Source organism: Diabrotica undecimpunctata, chromosome 1 (genome assembly GCF_040954645.1).
Source record: "Diabrotica undecimpunctata isolate CICGRU chromosome 1, icDiaUnde3, whole genome shotgun sequence".
NCBI lineage: Eukaryota > Metazoa > Arthropoda > Insecta > Coleoptera > Chrysomelidae > Diabrotica > Diabrotica undecimpunctata.
In genome coordinates, this window is record NC_092803.1 from 40,010,684 (window position 1) to 40,030,008 (window position 19,325).

Below are 19,325 nucleotides of genomic sequence, written 5' to 3' on the forward strand. Positions count from 1 at the left end.
TTAAAGGTTGGGTTAAAGTAAAGGTTTTTATTTTTATTTATAGATAGCATGTGAGAAGAAATTTCAGATAGACCAACATGTGAGAACTGCTTCACACATTGCAAAAAAAGGAAAAATAGGAGGAAAACATCAAACTTCAATGGCTAAATGTTTCCAATCTACTTCAAAAAAATTAGATGAGCAAGAAACTTTTAATGAAGACTTGTGTCACGCATTAGTGTCTGCAAACATACCGCTTTCAAAATTAGCAAATGTAAATTTTAGTTCGTTTCTAAAAAAATATTGCAAACTTAATGTTCCAAGTGATCGGTCTCTAAGAAGAAATAATGTGAACGGGCTATACTCGTCGGTGTTAATTAATATTAAGGAAGAAATTGCAGATAATTATTTTTACATATCTGTAGACGAAACCACTGATTCCTCAGGAAAGTATATTGCTCATTTATTGATTGGTGTTCTTAAAGAAGATACCTTACCAAAATCTCATCTTATTTCATGCCAGCAACTTGAGAAAACAAATGCTTTAACAATTTCGCGTTTTATACAAGAAACATTAGCAACCTTTTTTCTTCCGACAACTATTCCTTCTAATAAATTACTGCTTATTTTATCGGATGCTGCTCCTTATATGGTGAAAGCAGGACAAAATTTAAAAATATTTTTCCCAGATTTAATACATGTTACTTGTGTAGCGCATGGATTAAACAGAGTTGCAAAGGAAATACGAAAAAAGTTTCCTCTTGTAAATACCATGATATCCAGTGTCAAAAAAGTATTTCTTAAATCTCCTATAAGAATTCAACTTTATAAAGAAATGCTACCTAACATTCCTCTTCCACCACAACCTATTTTAACGCGATGGGGAACATGGTTAGAAGCAGCTAATTTTTATGCAGATCATTTTGTTAAAATAAAGAACATAATTGATACGTTAACAGATGAAAGTTCCCAATCTCTTTTGGATTCTAAACAAACTTTTCAGAGTAACTTGCTTCAACAAGAACTTTCATTTATAAAATCAAATTTTAGTTTTGTTCAAAAAACAATTACTCAGTTAGAATCACCAAAACTGTCATTGTTCGAAAGTACAGCATTAATAAAAGAATTTGCGTCATGTTGTCGGAACGTTAGAGGTAATATTGGAAAAGATATTTTAAAAAAATTTGAAGCTACTATGGAAAAAAATAAAGGTTACCATATTCTTTCTGAAGTAGGTAGTCAGTGTTCTAGCTGGAAATATTTCGGAAACAATTAATTTAGAACCAAAAGTTTTTCCATATATAAATATATGTACTCAGACAGAAGCCACAAGTTTTTGTTAGAAAATTTTGAACACCACTTGGTCATTTATTGTGACCATAATTCTAAATAAGTTTATTCATACTTAAAAATGATGTAGTTACTTAAAATAAATGTAAATCTTAATGAATAGTAGGAAATATTTAGTTATGTACACTTTTTTTTTTTTAATAAAATTGTTACTATTTTACGATTTTTTTATTTATTTGTATGCATATTTTGTAAAATATTTGCATATTTTCGGGTAAACACGTGCATATTTATGCGCATATTTTCTACATTTTTATTTGCATATTTGCCGAAGTCTAGTAATAAACATCATCAAAAATATTAAAAATGTCTTAACGTGACCCACTCTCCCCTATCTTTAGGACCCTCAAGCTAGCGGGGACAAATAAGCGAAATCCAATTTAACCTAAGTATTATTTCACCCATTTTTTTTAATTTATTACCGCCATATTAATTTTTCACCAACAAACCACCCTTAAGGGGAGCGATTCTGCTGGCTTACGGTTAAAACTAACAGAATTTAAAAAAAAATAGATTTATAATATTGTATACAACAGTGTTCTACTATGTTTTAACGAATTTATTAGCAACTTATTAATTTTTCACCCCTTAACTACCTCCTATGGAAAGTCAATAAATGTGTTAGATTAAAATTTAAGGGGAGAAATTCTTTTTTTTTCAAATTCACTGTCTACTTATAATTGAAACAGAAAAGTGTTTTTTAAGTTTTTACTAAACTCTAACCACCCTGATAATTTTGCACCCCTAAACCAATCTTATTTGGAAACAGTCCTCCTAGCCTTATATTTGAGCCAGCGAAATTAGAAAAGAAAACATTTTTGAATTACCACAGTTTTTGCTAGATTTTAACGAATTTATTACGACCCTAGTAATTTTTCCACTCAACTAACTCATGTGGAAAGTCGACAATTCTTAGATTAAAATTTAAGGTGACGAAAAATCAATTTTTACAATTTTACTGTACTCTACCAATTAATAATTCTGTTAGGTTAAAATTTATAGCAAATTTTTTTTTTTATATTTCACTGTACTGTACTTATAATTGGAATAAAAAAGTTTTCTGGTAAGTTTTTGCTACACTTTCACCACCCTGATAATTTTTCACCACTAAAGCAATCTTATTTGGAAACGGTCCCACTAGCTAAATATTCCAGCCCGCAGAATTAAAAAAAAATATTTTTGAAATACCACACTGTTTTGATAGGTTTTTACAAATTTATTACCACCCTAGTAATTTTTCACCCCCTAACTACTCCTTGTGAAATGTCAATATTAAGCTATTAAGCGGAAGCTCGAATATTAAGCTAGCTAATACAAATAAAAATTTTAAAATACCACATGATTCTGCTCGATTTTTACTAATTTTTTGCCTCTCAACTAACCCGTGGTAGCTTAGGTTAAAATGCAAAAAGTCATTTTTAAATACCACTGTGTGCTACAAAGCTTTCCCAATTCATTTATCACCTTAACAATTGTTTACCCCTCTATGAGAAGCCAATAATTCTGCTTGGTTGAATTTTGATCTGACAAAACAAAACTAAAAAAGGTATTTTTAATAATTTTTTTATATTTTACTTTTATTTCAACGTTTTACTATTTTTTGCTATCTTGTGCGGTTGCACTCCTTGATTGGCGGTACACTCCGCTTAGGTCCATGGATGTACCTAATAAATACACATCTTTTAATCTTTTAACAATATGTGCGCAAGTTGTCCCGACCCTCCTTTACAATTAGGTAATTAATGTAATAGACATAATACAATTATTTCAATATAAATATTTCTTACCTATTAATTTTTCTGTAAAATATAATAATAATTCCATTGTATTTACTAAAACACGACTTGATTTCAGTTATTTTATATACATAAAAGGAATTCATGATTCGATTTCGCTTAGCCATGTACTCACGATTCGATTCAGAGTCAATTTTTTTAAAATAGTTAAAATTTATAATTTTTGAAATAAAGTATTATTATATTTTCAATATTTAAACATTTAAAAAATAAATATTAGTTCTTCTTCTTCAAGTGCCATCTTCGTTCCGAAGGTTGGCGATCATCAGGGCTATACGTATTTTCGAAACTGCTGACCGAAACAATTCGTTGCTGCTACAGCTATACCATTCCCGTAGATTCTTTAGCCAGGAGTTTCGTCTTCTTTCTATGGACCTTTTTCCTGCTATTTTCCCTTGCATAATTATTCGAAGCAGTTCATATCTTTCGCCTCTTGTAATGTGTCCCAAGTATTGCAGTTTTCGTTTTTTGATCGTAAATATGACTTCCTTTTCTTTATTCATTCTTCTCAAGACCTCGACATTTGTGACTCTCTCGGTTCATGATATTCTCAGGATTCTGCGATACATCCACAGTTCAAATGCCTCTAATTTTTTGGTATCAATCTTTTTCAACGTCCATGACTCCATTCCGTAGAACAGCACAGAAAGTACGTAACATCTCATCAGGCGAAGTTTCATTTCAAGGCTCAAATCTCTTCCGCAGAACACTCTCTTCATTTTAGTGAATATGGATCTGGCTTTTTCTATTCTTATTTTGATTTCTGCTGAGCTATCGTTGTCTTCATTTATAAAAGTGCCTAAATATTTGTATTTGCTAACTCGATCGATAATTTCATTGTGTAAATATAAATTTTGGACATTTTGTGTTGATTTCGATATTACCATAAATTTAGTTTTCCTTATGTTCAAAGATAGTCCATATTCTTCGCTGCAGTCTGCTATCTTATTCACCAATGTCTGTAGCTCTTCAAGTGTTTCTGCGATCAGAACGGTGTCGTCGGCAAATCTCAGATTGTTTAGTCTAACACCATTTATTTTAATACCTACGGATTGCTCAGAGAGTGTTCTATTCATTACGTCTTTGGAATAGAGATTAAACAGGGTTGGTGACAGTATACACCCTTGTCTCACGCCTCGCTTTATTTCGATTTCTTCAGTGGTATTATTCTCTACTCTCACTACTGCTTTCTGATTGTAGTACATATTTGCTATTAGTCGGATGTCTCGTTTATCTAAATTCTTTTCTGTCAGGAGTCTGATTAGGTGATCATGCCGCACTTTATCAAAGGCCTTGTTGTAATCTATGAAACACATGAATACATCTTGATTTATGTCAAGACATCTTTGAGACATAACGTTTAGTGCAAATAACGCCTCTCTTGTTTCAAGTCCATTTCGGAATCCAAACTGGGTATTATTGATGTCCATTTCCAGTTTTCTGTGTACTCTAGAGTGTATAATTTTCAGAAATATTTTCAGTACATGGCTCATCAGACTGATTGTACGGTAATCACTGCATTGTTTGGCATTTATCTTTTTTGGTATAGTAACAAAGGTGGATAAAAGCCATTCTTGTGGTATTTTTCCTGATGTATAAATGCTATTGAAAAGTTTAACCAAAATGTGAATCGAGTCTTTTTCTATTAGTTTAAGGATTTCCGTTGGTATTTCATCTGGACCTGGGGCTTTACCATTTTTCATTCTTTTTAGTGCGTACATTACTTCTTCTTCCGTTATTTCTGGACCTTCGTCTCCTTGTATGTTACTTAGCTCAGATTGTTGTCTATCATCTGCAAAGAGTTCTTCAATATAGTTTTTCCATGTCTGCAACTGTTCTTCTAGTTCTGTTATTATGTTTCCATTGACATTATACAGAGTATTTGGCTGCTTACGTTTTTGTGTACCTGCAAGTTCTTTCACTTTTTTATGTACATTAAAAATATCATGTTTTGCCTGCAATTGCTCTATTTCTTCACATTTTCTTTTATAAAAATCTTTTGCTATTTTGATTTCTATTTTGATTTCTTTCTGTATTTCTTTCTGTAAATATTAGTTAGCATAGAGTAACATTTCAGAATGTTCTCAATTAGAGTAGTTGAGAAAAAAATTACTAGGCTGGTAAAAATATAGTAAAAATCTAGCAGAGCACTTTTGTATTTTCAAAGAGATTTTACATTTAGCTGGCGTGAATGCGCAGCTAGTTGAATGTTTCCCATTAACTGTGGCTTAGTGGGTAAAAAATTATGAGGTTGGATAAAATTCAGTAAAAACTTGGCAAGCAATTTATACTTTTAGTTACAAGTAGAGTACAGTAAAATTGTAAAAATAGATTTTGTATCACCTTAAATATTAACCCAACAGAATTATTGACTTCTCAAAAGGAGTACTCAAGGGGTGAATAATTACTAGTGTGGTAATAAATTCGTAAAAACCTAGCAGAGCACTGTGGTATATCATAAATGTTTTTTGGAATTCTACTATCGTTAACCATATGCCAGCAGAATCGCTCCCCTTAAGGGTGGTTTGATGATGAAAAATTATTAGGGTGGTAATAAATTAGTGAAAAATTATTGACAAAATATGCCATCGGCAAAAAGTTTTTTTCTGAATTCTGCTAGCTTGAACCTTAAGACATTAGAATCGCTTCCCTTAAGACTGGTTTGGTGGGGAAAAATGATTAGGGTGGTAATAAATTAGTGAAAAATGGGCGAAAAAATATTACGTAGGTTAAATGGGATTCCGCTCATTTGTCCCCTCTAGCTTAAAGGTCCTCCTATCCATACTTTTCGGTATGTCGTAAAATCGATATGTTTTAGGACAATTCGAGGAAAAACGCTTTAGAACCAAAAAAAAGACGCAGAAGGAAATCATGTTAGATCCGGCCCAATGAAGCGATTTTCAAAGTTTGGAGAGAGTATCTATAGTAAACTTTTTTGTCGACGTGCACTCGAACTATAAATATATTTTTATCAACGACCTAAATTGTAAATAAACTATAAATTGCTTGTAAAACATGCTTGACCCTGAGCTGTGTTTATTTTAAACATAACTAATAATATTTTATCATTTATTTGTATCCCTATAATTTCTTTAATGTAAATATTGCCTATTGATATGTTATTTGCACATATCTTCTTATCATCCTTTCTATAATCGTATGTAATTTTAATTTAAAATTGGTTAGGGTTTTTGGTACATAAGAATTTATAAATTGAGCTACTTATATCATTTACTTGATAGTTAAAAAGGTTGCATCGCTAGTGATCTGACTGAATTTACATAATATATTGTTACAATAAATCTAAAACATGGCTCTTGTGGTACAACTAGCGGAGGGAAAAATTTCTGGGGGCACTAGAACAGACCTTAATGGAGAAAAGTTTCATTCGTTTTTATGTATTCCATACGGAAAAGCGCCCATAGGCGAGTTAAGATTTAAGGTAATTTATATATTTTTTTGCTTACGACGTAAGTACGTAAGTCCAAACATTTTTATTGCTGCAGCATTTTTCGTTCTTTCTTTCTTACATAGACGCTTTAAACCATTTCCGCGCTTTGTCATTGAGAAAATTGTTTAACAATAATTAAAACTGATATCAAACCGGTAAAACTGTTTTGGCTTATTGAGAATATATTTCATATATTTAACAGGGAAACATGTTTGGCACAGTTGTTTCTATAAGTGCGCTATGTTGCATTTACGTAGTTATTTATAATATTTAACTTTACCTTAAGATAATCTATATCTATATTACTCAAAACTTTCCGAGGGAGCCTTTGCACTACATAACTATTAAACTGAATTGAAATTGTCATAGTAGGTATCTGTTGTGTGAAGCATATAATCGCAGTTTTTTGCACCAATCGCTCCAAAATGTTACTACAAATGGTAATTTTAGTAAGCATGAGTTGTAAAATGTGGGCTTAACTTTTTATTAAACAAAACATAAAAAAAATAAAAAATATTAATAATAATATATATATATATATATATATATATATATATATATATATATATATATATATTATAAATAAATAAATAATACATTCATTTATATATAATAATAATATATATAAATAAATATATATTATTATTATTATAATTATAACTAATTAATAATAATAAATTATAATGAAATCCGTAATGAGCAGGCTCCTGAACCTCTCATACAAGAACTTAGAATATATATATATATATATATATATATATATATATATAATATATATATATATATATATATATATATATATAAATATATATATATATATATATATATATATATATATATAATATATATATATATATATAATATATATAATATAAATATATGTAATATATATATATATATATATATATATATATATATATATATATATACATAATAAAGAATCGAAATTTTAGGTTTATACTACAAAAATATTAATTGATATGAAACATAACCGACAGGGCTCGTTACTCCAGTAACGAAGCAATCCAAGTAGACATTTTAGAGAAAGTTAACTTAGAGGTTTAGCAATCACAGTCATTGTCAACAATAAGCAGAGCGATGGGTGTTTCACCTACTACAGCCTTCCAAATCCTCCATAATTTTAAGTTTCATAATGCATCATTAACAATCCGCAGTTGTTAAGAGCGTATGCGCAAAATTTCGGGCCAATGCTTTTTGAATGCATTAATTTTTTTCGAATCCTGAGAAAACTAATCGGTAGTTTTGAAAAAATTTAAACGCAGAATAAAAGATTACATTATTACTGAGGGCCGAAAGTCCCTGAAAACTTCTATAACGTTTATTTTAATAAATTACAGGGGTGAAAAAGAAAAGAAAATTTAGTGTGATTTTTAATTTCAAATATCTCATTAAAAAAAACTTCTTGTTTATTCTAAGGGACTTTCGGCCCTCGGTAATAATGCAACCTTTCATTCTGCGTTTAAATTTTTCAAAAATATTTATTAGTTTTCTCAGGATTCGAAAAATCCGAGTGGCCCGAAATTTTGCGCCTACGCTCTTAAGCAATATTTGCTTTTCGGATTTTCATTAAATGACTTGGTCTTCTTCTTACGGTGTCTGTCCGTTGGGAACGTTGGCGATCATTCTGGCTATGATGACTTTGTTGGTTGCTATACGAAATAGCTGTGTTGAGGTCTTTCTATACCATGCTCTCAGGTTAGCAAGCCAGGATATTCTTTTTCGTCCTGGGGTCCTTTTTCCTTCAATTTTACCTTGCAAAATGCATTTAAGTAGCTCGTATCTGCCTTGATTTCTCATTATAAGTCCCAAGTACTGCAACTTACGGCAATTCACGATGTTGACTAAATCCGCAGTTGTGTTTATCCTCCGCGGTACTTTTTCATTGGTGACTTTGTCTGTCCATGGTATCTTCAGGATCCTTCTGTATAATCATGACTTGGTGAAGAGACATAATTGCCGATACTGGACCGAGAGTGATCCACCTATTGTACGTGAACGTCACACACAGTATCCTCGAAGGGTAAACATATGGTGTGGTATCCTAGGTGACCACATTATCGGACCCTTCTTTATTACTGGAAACTTAAAGGATGCATCGTATCTTGAGTAAACTTTTACTCCAAAGATTTGGTTGTATTTCTACATAACGAAGGTCCTCCACACTTTGCTCTACCATTGCGACAATTTTTAAACGAAATTTTCCCGCTCGTTGGATAGGTAAAAGAGGATAGATTATGAAATGGCCATCTAGGTAATCGGATTTAATAATCCTAGACTTTTGCTTATGGGGGTATTTAAAAACAAAAATTTATATTACTGAACCAGAATCTCTGGATGATTTATGACATATAATAGAGGATAAAAGTAGACAATTAAATGTAGACGTATTAAGCAATGTCAGAGATACATTTTAAAATAGATTGTACTGTATATTTTTTTTCAATCCAATTTTCTTGTTTTTGTATTTATTTTTCTCATAAATTAATTACTTTAAGCATCATGTGTTACACATTTTTGAAATCAACACAAAAAGGAAAATCTAAATATAAAATAAAAAAAGGGGGAAGTAATTTAAAAAAAATAAAGGGTTAATATCGAGGGTGAGAGGGTGCCTTTCCCAGCAAGCTTACATATGACATAATATCTCCCCCTTTAATTATTAAGTTACGTGTTTTGCGTTTTTTCTAAAAATTATTAAAAGGTGGATAGTTTTATCTGAAACTATATAATATATATATATATATATATATATATATATATATATATATATATATATATATATATATATATATATATATATAATAATTTTGGTTTAGAGAAAAACTATTATTTTGACGACGTTTCGGCAAGGTCGCACTTGCCATTGTCAAGTCAGATAGTAGCGCTTCTGGCTTATGTTTGATGCTGTCTACTTCAATATCAAGCTAATCCCCTTTGATTCTTGGTTTTCTATAGACACAACACCTTAATAAATACAGGCTTATCATTTCTTCTGTAATATTGACATATTTTTCTAATGTTTAGGCTAATATCCTGTCACAACCACCATAGTCCACAGCCACATGAGCTGCGTTAATCACATCATAAAGTTCATCGGAAGGAATATAGTATTTTATATTATCTCCACTCCGTGCAATCAGTTTTTTTACATCCCCGATTTTTGGCACAGCAAATCATTTCAATCTTCATTGTTGACATGGTATCTTTTTTTTCCAGATTTTTCTGACGCTTTAACTTATTTAACGAGATCCAAATATTAGTCTGATTATAATACATTATAATAAAAAGACTTTTTATTTTCACTTAGTAAAATTTTTGTCAAAAACTTCCCTCCATTTTTTTTAATCTGCTGGTCGACTTGACGTAGGTTCAACCATATTGAAAAAAAGAAAACTTTGTAATTACTTGTTAAACACTTTACGCACGGTTGGCAACTACATGCAAAGTGACATGTTCGCTTTCGACATGCCAACTTTAGACACTTTCGACACGGTTAGAATGGTTTAGACAACATCGTACTAGTTTATCCTAGAGTGTTCGTATTTATATCAGTATTAACTAGTTTGGCCTAGCCTAAACTGAATTTGGCTTAGGATTAATTAGTTTGGACTAGGCTACACCAATTCATCCTATCGCATATAAAAGGAACTATTTTAGCCTAGGCGAAAATAGTTCTTTGTCCTAGGCTTGTCCTGAAATTGAGTTTGGCCGGTAACATATACACTGTATTATCATTAGTAAGAGCGAGTAGAGAGTAAGAGCAATCTGGACATTTAACGAAGACCGAAATGTTTTTCTAACTAAAAGTAACCCAAATGAAAGTAATAGAAGTAATTTTTTTACTCTAACTTTATTAGTTTCTTTATGATTTTTATATAAATTATTACAAAAATTTATGAGGGCACAATATATTTAGCAGTGCCGATCAAGATTAAGACTTCTTGGTGGTATTTTTATTTAATTCCTTGCATTTTTTTATTGATTTTTAGGCACCTTTGCCAGTTGAACCATGGGAAGGAGTAAAACAAGTTATCACAGAAGATAAAATTGCATTCCAGAAAAATATTCTTTTCAACCCGAACGCGTATGTTGGACAGGAAGATTGTTTGTCTCTTCATGTATTTACAAAGAAAGTAAGACTCTTTTTTGTTCTTTTTATACTGTTAGCTAAAAGATAATTTGTATGCAATTTATTATTTATTGAAGAGCATTCTTTTGAACACACACTCTGGACAAGAAGATTGTTTATCTCTTCATGTATTTACAAGGAAAGTAAGTACTCACGTTTGTCGTTTTTATACTAATAGCTGAAAGATGATTTGTATATATGAGCGGTTTTGTTACAGCTTCGGCTTTGGCGTTTGTCTACTTCTTAATCTCATATAAGTCTGTGTTTATTTGCTGCCTATCTTATAGGTCTTTCACTATTTAATTTTTTCAGTTATTTTTTATTTTCACATCATCTTTAACAATGTGTTTGTATCCATCTTTTTTAAGTACCCGTAATATAGTAAGTATGTTTTTTTTTCTCTATTGCATCCGTCAATATATTTTTTAATTTTTTAAATGCATATTTACAATCTACTCATAAACAGTACACAAGTAATTCAAAAATGTGATGGCGATATTTACTTGATTTGGGTACTGTCTAGCGATAGGTTTTTATTTTCATCTACGTAACCAGGTCTTCTGGCCAAGTCCTCTTCAGTCTTCGTTCCTCCATTGGTGGCTGATATAATTGACTGATAATTTGGCTGTGGTGCATGGAATTTCGAATTTTGGCCTTGTTGGCGTGAAGTGATATGACATATTTTACGTTTTAGTATTTGACTTTGAAATGCAGTCATTTGTTCTCCAATGACAGTTGTGACTTTCTGCCAAGTAACCAATTCATTTGTTTTAATTTTATATTAAGCTAAGTTTTTTTTGGCTTTAATGTGTTGCTTCCAGGTCAGCTTTCGGTCCAAATGCAACCCAAGATATTTCACAACGTCTCTGGCAGGAATGAGGGCATTGTTTAGACTAACTTTGTGGACTAAGTGCGTCTTCTTGTTCTAAATGTGATTTGGGTTGATTTTTCGTTATTGACTTTTATTTTTCATTTTATTTGAAAGGCTATGTGCTATGTCTGGGTCTTTGTTTGAAACTAAAACGGCTGTATCATCGGCAAAAATCGCCACTGTGATGTCTTCTGTAATAGATATGTCAGCACTAAAGATTTGGTACAGGAAGGGACCGAGGACACTTCCCTGAGAAACTCCTGATTGGATTGAGTGATAGGTTAAGAAATCATTATTAATTTTTACTTAAAACGAACGTTCGTTAATATAGGACCTTAAGGTAAGGTACATATCGCTAGGTATAGTCAGAATCCAGAAATCTAGGCAGTAAATTCTTGGAAGTAATAGTGATGGTTCATTGCTATTGTAGGTCTTCCAATGGCGTACGAAAAATATCATAAGAAGTTACGACAAAGCTACTTGTATTAAATAAATATGTACCTATTTATAATTATGTTAATGTTAATATGATTATTGTTGACATTTGGGTTATTATATATATTAATATAATATACATGGTGCTTGGTAACGAATGGCCATAACTTAATCTTAGATTCCTGAGATTAAAATAGGCCGATTTAAACTAACTTACTTTAGTACGAAAGTTGATAATAACCAAAATAAAGGGGGTTAAAGTTAAACTTTTATTTTTAAATATTTCGTGATAGGCATGGGATAACAATACGAAATTTGGTAAGCTGGAGTTTTTTTGGGACGAGAAATCAAAATTCGCCACTAAAAATGATGAAGGACGCCACATACATCTTTCAGTGCTCGTTTAATACGTTAATTTTTTTTTATCTCCCACTCGACATACTTTTAGAATCAAAACTTTTATTCTCTTAATATTTTTACTTAGAAAAGATATACTACATCGCTGTACAACCCATTACTTTTTATTATTGTTTTATAAATTTGAATTAATTACAATAAATAATAATTTTAGTTTAGAAGGTAATAGTTACACCTCCCTAACACCGCGATAGTCGGTGAAAGTCGGCTACTCAGGTATTCAGATGTTTTGCTATCTAAGTAAACAGTCGTGTGATGACGATGAGTAGAATACTATTTTGCTGACGTCAAGTTGCCCAGCAACCGTCGATTCTATTCGTGACGTCAGCAAAATGGTATTCTACTCATTGTGGCCCCACCGTCGGACATGACTCACATATCGATTAGATTATCTAAGCAGTGAACACTTATTTTACTGTTGTGAGTAATATGGAAAGTAAAAGCAGTAAAAGTAAACGACGTCCAAATTTTTTGATGGGAGAAAACTATTATATTCAATGTGTATTGTGGACTCCGTGAAAGGAATAAAAGTATGTCGGTCAACGATGTAGTTACCCTGTGTAGTGATTTGACTAAAGTTTCGACGAGAAGTGTATACAGAATTGTAAACAATTTTAAACAAAGTGAAGGCCAATTGAATGATGGACCTGTTGAAACCATTGAAACCAGAGGTAGAAAACGCATTCAGCTTGAAGATAATACCAAATATGCTATTCGGAGGAAATTCCATGCTTTCTTTTTTCGGAACGAAATTCCAACCTTAAAGAAAGTTGAAGATGAAATAAATTCCGATAATTCAATACCCAAAATATCACGACGTGTTCTATTGCGAACATTAGAACAAATGAACATTAAATATATAAAAAGAAGCAGGAATAGTGTTCTTTTAGAAAAAGATGAAATTGTTTTGTGGCGGAGAAATTACTTACAAAAAATCCGAGAGTATCGTCGTGAAGGACGAAAAGTATACTATTTAGATGAAACTTGGCTAAATCAAGGTCATACTGTCTCAAAGGTGTGGCAAGATTTGGAAATTAGAAGTCGTCGACAAGCCTTCATTGAAGAGCTTTCATTAGGATTAAAAATACCAGTGGGTAAAGGACGGAGGCTGATAATAACACATATAGGCAGCGATTCGGGTTTTTTGGACAACGGCTTGTTACTATTCGAATCCAAGAAAACCAACGATTACCATAAGGAAATGGACGCTCAAAGATTCGAAGGTTGGTTTTCAAATATTCTACCAAGCCTTGAAGCAAATTCTGTCGTTGTTATGGACAATACACCACAGTCGACGGTTGGAGCCATCACCAACGACTTCCTGGCGAAAAGGTGAAATAATCAACTGGCTCTCTCAAAAAAATATACCATTCGATGACAACATGTTGAAAGTACAATTATTAAACCTCGCGAGGATACATATTATACCCGTTTTCAAGAAATGCAGTCGATGAAATGGCTCGTGCAAACAACATAATTGTACATCGCCTCCCTCCTTATCATTGTGAGCTGAACCCTATCGAGCTTATATGGGCTCAAATAAAAAACCAAGTGGCAAGGGAAAACTTAAGTTTTAAAATGGAGGAAGTGAAGTGCTTGTTAGCTACTGCCATACAAAATGTCACACCTGACTCTTGGAAAAATTGTATAAGACACACTATAAAACAAGAAGATAGAATGTGGGACTTGACACAAGAGTGGACATTTCGGTTGAACCATTAATTATCAATGTAAATAATAGTGATCGCGATAGCTCTTCATCAGCCGACGAGTCGTCTTCATACGATGATTAATATTTTAACTTCCTGTGGAGGTCGAACCATTTTATTAAGATTACTTTCGTATGTAAGTAAGTTTGTTTTGTTAACCTAGTTTTCAAACTAAAATACATTTTGTACCAATATACTTTGCTTAAAAAAAAATAAATACTTCTTCTATATATTAGGTATATTCGATTCGATTTATTTTATTTAATTATAATATATATGTGTGAGTGTTTATATGTTCACTAAAAGTAAAAGTTCACTTCATGTAATCGGCAAGTTCAGAATTGGATTTTCATAATTATGTAAATTAGTATATTTAAAATATGTAATTCCAATGAAAAGAAACCTTTTATTAAAATAACAGCAGGGTTATAGCAGCTCTCTACCTGCCTTTTTGATAATTAATTTTTGTAACAAACAAAAAATGTCATTAAAAAAAATTATAGTTTGTCATTAAATGTCATAGAAAGTTTCTTTGTCTCGTATGTTTTGTACAAAATTATGGAATTTGAAAGTAAGTGTTTTTTTGTGATAAGAAGTATACACTTCAAAGTTAAATATAAGTCTCATATCATATTATATTAAGATTAATTTTTAAAAGTCACTGCAACAGTGTGAACGATACGCTACTGAATGCTAAGCTAGGAAGTCAATGAGCAATTTATCTCTCTCTCTATATTATGACAACGTTGATCTACTATTCCTTTCTACCGGTCCTAGAATGCGATGTTGTCATGTATGACTTTTACAAAGAATATTATGGTACTTTAGATGTTTTCTATATATAAATATTGTATATAAATATAATATTATACATAAATATTGATGTTACTAAATACATTTTATTATATACCTTAACAAATACAAAACGATCATTAATATGATAATTTTGCTGCATGTCAATGATTAAATGATAAATTGCTAGAATATCTATCATTACAAACTGGCAACGATGTTGTTGGTTTATCGCATTCACAGTTCGGAGAATTTACTGCCTACAAATTTGATTCTCAAGTATAGTAAAGATTTTATATAATATAAATATATGGCAAACCGTTGAGCCAGTCGTTATTAAAAGCCTGCTGAATATCGAGAAATACTGAGTTACACATAGAATTTTTAACGATAATTTTACCTACCTCATGAAGTATTACTATGGGGGATTAAAAATTGGGGACAGAAATTACGGGGCTAGAGATAGGGCCAACAAAATAAACCGAAACTTTGGCGAACGGCTACTCAGGGTTTATTTGAGAGCTGGGTTGTGGATAAGTGAAAGGCAAGGGGGCTTGGATTGGGGCAACTACAAAAAAGTAAAGCAAAAGAGTACTTACATAAATCTCCTGGAACAAAACAAAATACAAGAAGGTTCTCGAGCTATTTAATATGGACGCCGCTTTAAAGAATATTCCTCCTGGATAAAAGGAAAGGTTTCTTCCCCCCTAAAAACACAAAAAAAGGGTTAGAGAGTTAGTTAAGAAAAATAAACAAAATGGTTTAGGGAAAAAATTTAATACATATTTATTGTTGTCTCACCACAAACAGTTACAAATATAAATAATAACAATAAAATACAAAATATCAAAAACAAACTTACTATGTCCTATCCGTTTACAAACTCTAGAAGTTGGAGATACTACAAGAACTTACAATTCTTACTGGGCGATAATTTGTAGCAGAAATAAATTATTACAAATGAAAAATATCTTTTTAAATGGGACTATATATAAAGATTAACCTTTAAAAAAAAAACAAACCAAAAACAAGATCTGTTATGATTATGTATGTGTCAAAAAATTATAGCTAGCTGTCAGATGTCAATATTAAATTTTAAAATTGAGAACAATTAATACGACAGCTAAACCACACCCTAAGATCTACAATTTTAATTATTACAATTTCTTAAACTGTTATGAAAGCAGTTATTATTAGAAAATGTTTATTTTTCCTTTTAAAATCAACACAAAAGAGTTACCTGGATTTCACTAAAATTTCTTTAAAATTTCTGGGGTTAGAAACTGGACTTACACTCTCTGCCACACGAACAAATTTATCTCTAAACTGCGGAAATATTCTAAAACGGCTTCTTAGGACAAACACATTGAGGGTGAAAGTTGTTCACTGGGACGCAAATTTTAGACTCGGCTTCTTAAAAAACTGGAACACATGTGGGTACCTTTCAAATCTGTTGGAAAGAGACCATATAAAACAAAAACAGTGATTACTCTTATTAGAACTGATACATTACATTGAGTATAAATCACTTTTTTTAACACATTTGCCGGTTGTTGACGCCGACACTCACAGCGTCTTAACTGTTTAAAGATTCTTCCAAACCTTATTTTAACTTCACATAAAACTTAACACTGCTACTACAGTACACATTTTCCCATAATAGAAGACAAAAACACAAAACCTTACAAATTTGAAGAACAATTTGGACTAATACTGAAACCAACTAGCCCTGACAGCGGCCTCAGCGAGAGTCATGTAATTATCTTTAAAATTCATTCGCCCAACTTGGTATAAACACAACATATAAACGGGAATATTTATTTAACGCGCATTATTAGGCGGCCTTACGATCAAAGAATACCGAGGAAATATGCATCTGTGATATATAAACAAACTTTAAAAATGTGTTTATTATAAACTCGACGCAAAAAGGATTGTGTAGAAAATTAATTATATTTTCTACAATGGTTTGTTTATTATTCTAATGCGAATGTCGTGCTGATGCGATCAGCACGGCATTCCTTCTTCGTGCTGTTTCGTATCAGCTGCGCCTGTCAGTATTTTAGATTCAAAATCTTCAAACCCAACTACCCTTAACGCCACTTCGTCTTTGCCTTCTCAAATAGAAGCACGCAAGTCAAACTTACTTTTTCAGCTTCTCAAATAGAAGCAAGTATTAGTTCTTCATACGCTTCTTAAATAGAAGCAGTTTTCAAGTGTAACTTATTTTATTAAATAATTAACTATATTAAATTCAGTGTCTGCGCATCGAATATGTAAATACCTAAAATTATTATTTTATACAGAGCAGAATCTACAGTTTTGTGCCAACATTTTATAAATACCGGTCCGACAAATTACAAGGTTGTCGGATATACAACAAGCAATAAACTTTCTTGTTGTATAAATCGCATATATTTAGCTTTAAGAACAATTAATATAAACAGTTGTGCGCTTTAAGAACATTTTATATGAACATTTATGTTTTATTATTATAAAGGGGTGATTTGTTGGCGTTGTTCCGCTACTTCTATTTATTTCTGTAAATAATATAATAAAAATATTTCTAACTTAATTCTTATTTTAATTATTCTATTTTTAATTTTACTACTCACTACATGATTGCTAATCCGTAATTTACCTCTTGGTCGCTGGTCCTTCGAGGTTTTCTGGGTATTATGTTCTCGAGTGCTACAGTTTCGCTTATTCTATTTAACAGGAGTCTTTCGAATATCTACAAGAGTAACAAGCTTATCGGACGATAGGAAAAAGGTTCTGTAGGCAATTTACCTGGCTTTTCAATTATTATAATATGAGCATATTTCCAATGAATTGGACACTGGCTTAACTGCAGTCTAATAAACAATTAGAATACCTTTTTAACCATTGCCAGTAAGAATACTATTTTTTAAAAAGTCTGAATTTTTTTACAAATTTAAAAGAAAAAAAATTTGTCCTAAAATAATTTGCGACAAAGTTAGCCTCTTTTTTCATTTAATTCATAGCGGCTTTGTTTATAACAATTAAGAAATCTTATAAGCGTTATTACAAAGCACATACTTTATGGTGTTAATGTACCTAATTTTAAAAATATTGCCCTTTAATGGAATCGTCCACAAAGCTTCAAAATGTGTTCTTTAAAATCGGCCGGCTTAGAAATTCGCTGGAGTTTAGGGGAGGGGAAGGCGCTGTTAACTGTATCTCTGGTCCTTTTTTATGTATGTCAACGTTTCTTTTTTAACTTTTAGGTACTTTTTGCGTACATTACGAATATACATTATTTCAATAAATAAATTGTCAAATAAACCACCTAATTTGTTAAAAACAAATTTTTTAGTAATATTTAAGGTAAGTTTGAATGCAAAACAGAAATATTTATGATTAATGTACTCTTCTTTAATAATTTGATATAAATAAAGTTAGAATAATTTCTTTTCATACAAATTTTACTTATATATTTTTTTATCCTATCTATGTAAATTTATCAATATATTTTTTACAATATTGTAAGTAAATCTAATCTAATACCAAATCCAATTTTTTCACTACAATAATTGCAAGTATTCAAATATACATTCAAAGATCATATATGTTATTCACAAAATGAAATTTTAACATGTTGCAAGGGACTCTCCTAGTGTCGAGTAAATGGACCGTTCCATTTTGTTGGGCCATTTTGTTTAACTAATTAAACGAAATGTTTACAATATTTCAAAATTATACTGAAGACTACAATTCGAATTCACAATGAATTCAGAAAGGGAAGGAAAAAGAGAATCAGAAGGAGAAAGTGTACAAATGAATAGTTTTATTTTTATATGTTTTTAATTTTTTTTTTAGATTTTAATCACCACTCAATGTCTTCGTTCTCAGCTTCGGTTATCCTTGTTTTTGTGAAATTACTTTTTCCAATTATCAGCTTCCACCAATTTAAAATATTTTTCTTCTTAATAGCATTTATATTTATTCTTCTTTTTAATACACCAATATCCAATCACCATATAACCATTATAATTTGATTTCTACTAATCTCCAATCATAATATAATTTTTAATTTCTTCCAATATCCAACCAATATTCTTCTAATACACTTTCCAATACTATCAAATTTTAATACTAAATCACTGATTATTGCATATTTTATACTTTCTTCCTAATTCTGATTGACTAATCTTGAACTTACTAAACAACTGACTTCACTAACTGTGTCTGTCTTCTTACTAACTAACTGTCTGACCCCCACTGACCATCTTGAATCCAAATCACCGAGTATTTATATCTTTTTATTGTTCCAGAACCATCTGGCAAGAAATCATATTCGAATTGTTCTATTTCCTAAATATATGAATTTTCTCGAATACTCTATTTCGCAAAC

At 31.1% G+C, this 19,325-nt stretch overlaps 1 protein-coding gene across 1 annotated transcript in view; it reads left to right on the plus strand.

Annotated features, from left to right (window-relative positions):
* Positions 1–6,303: 6,303 nt before the first annotated feature.
* Positions 6,304–19,325, plus strand: part of LOC140448349 (juvenile hormone esterase-like) — a 34,684-nt gene continuing 21,662 nt past the window's right edge. The window contains exons 1-2 of the mRNA XM_072541439.1: positions 6,304–6,567; positions 10,587–10,730. Of these exons, the coding sequence (XP_072397540.1) occupies positions 6,436–6,567; positions 10,587–10,730 (276 nt within the window). The 5' untranslated portion in view covers positions 6,304–6,435. The remainder of the gene's footprint in view (positions 6,568–10,586; positions 10,731–19,325) is intronic.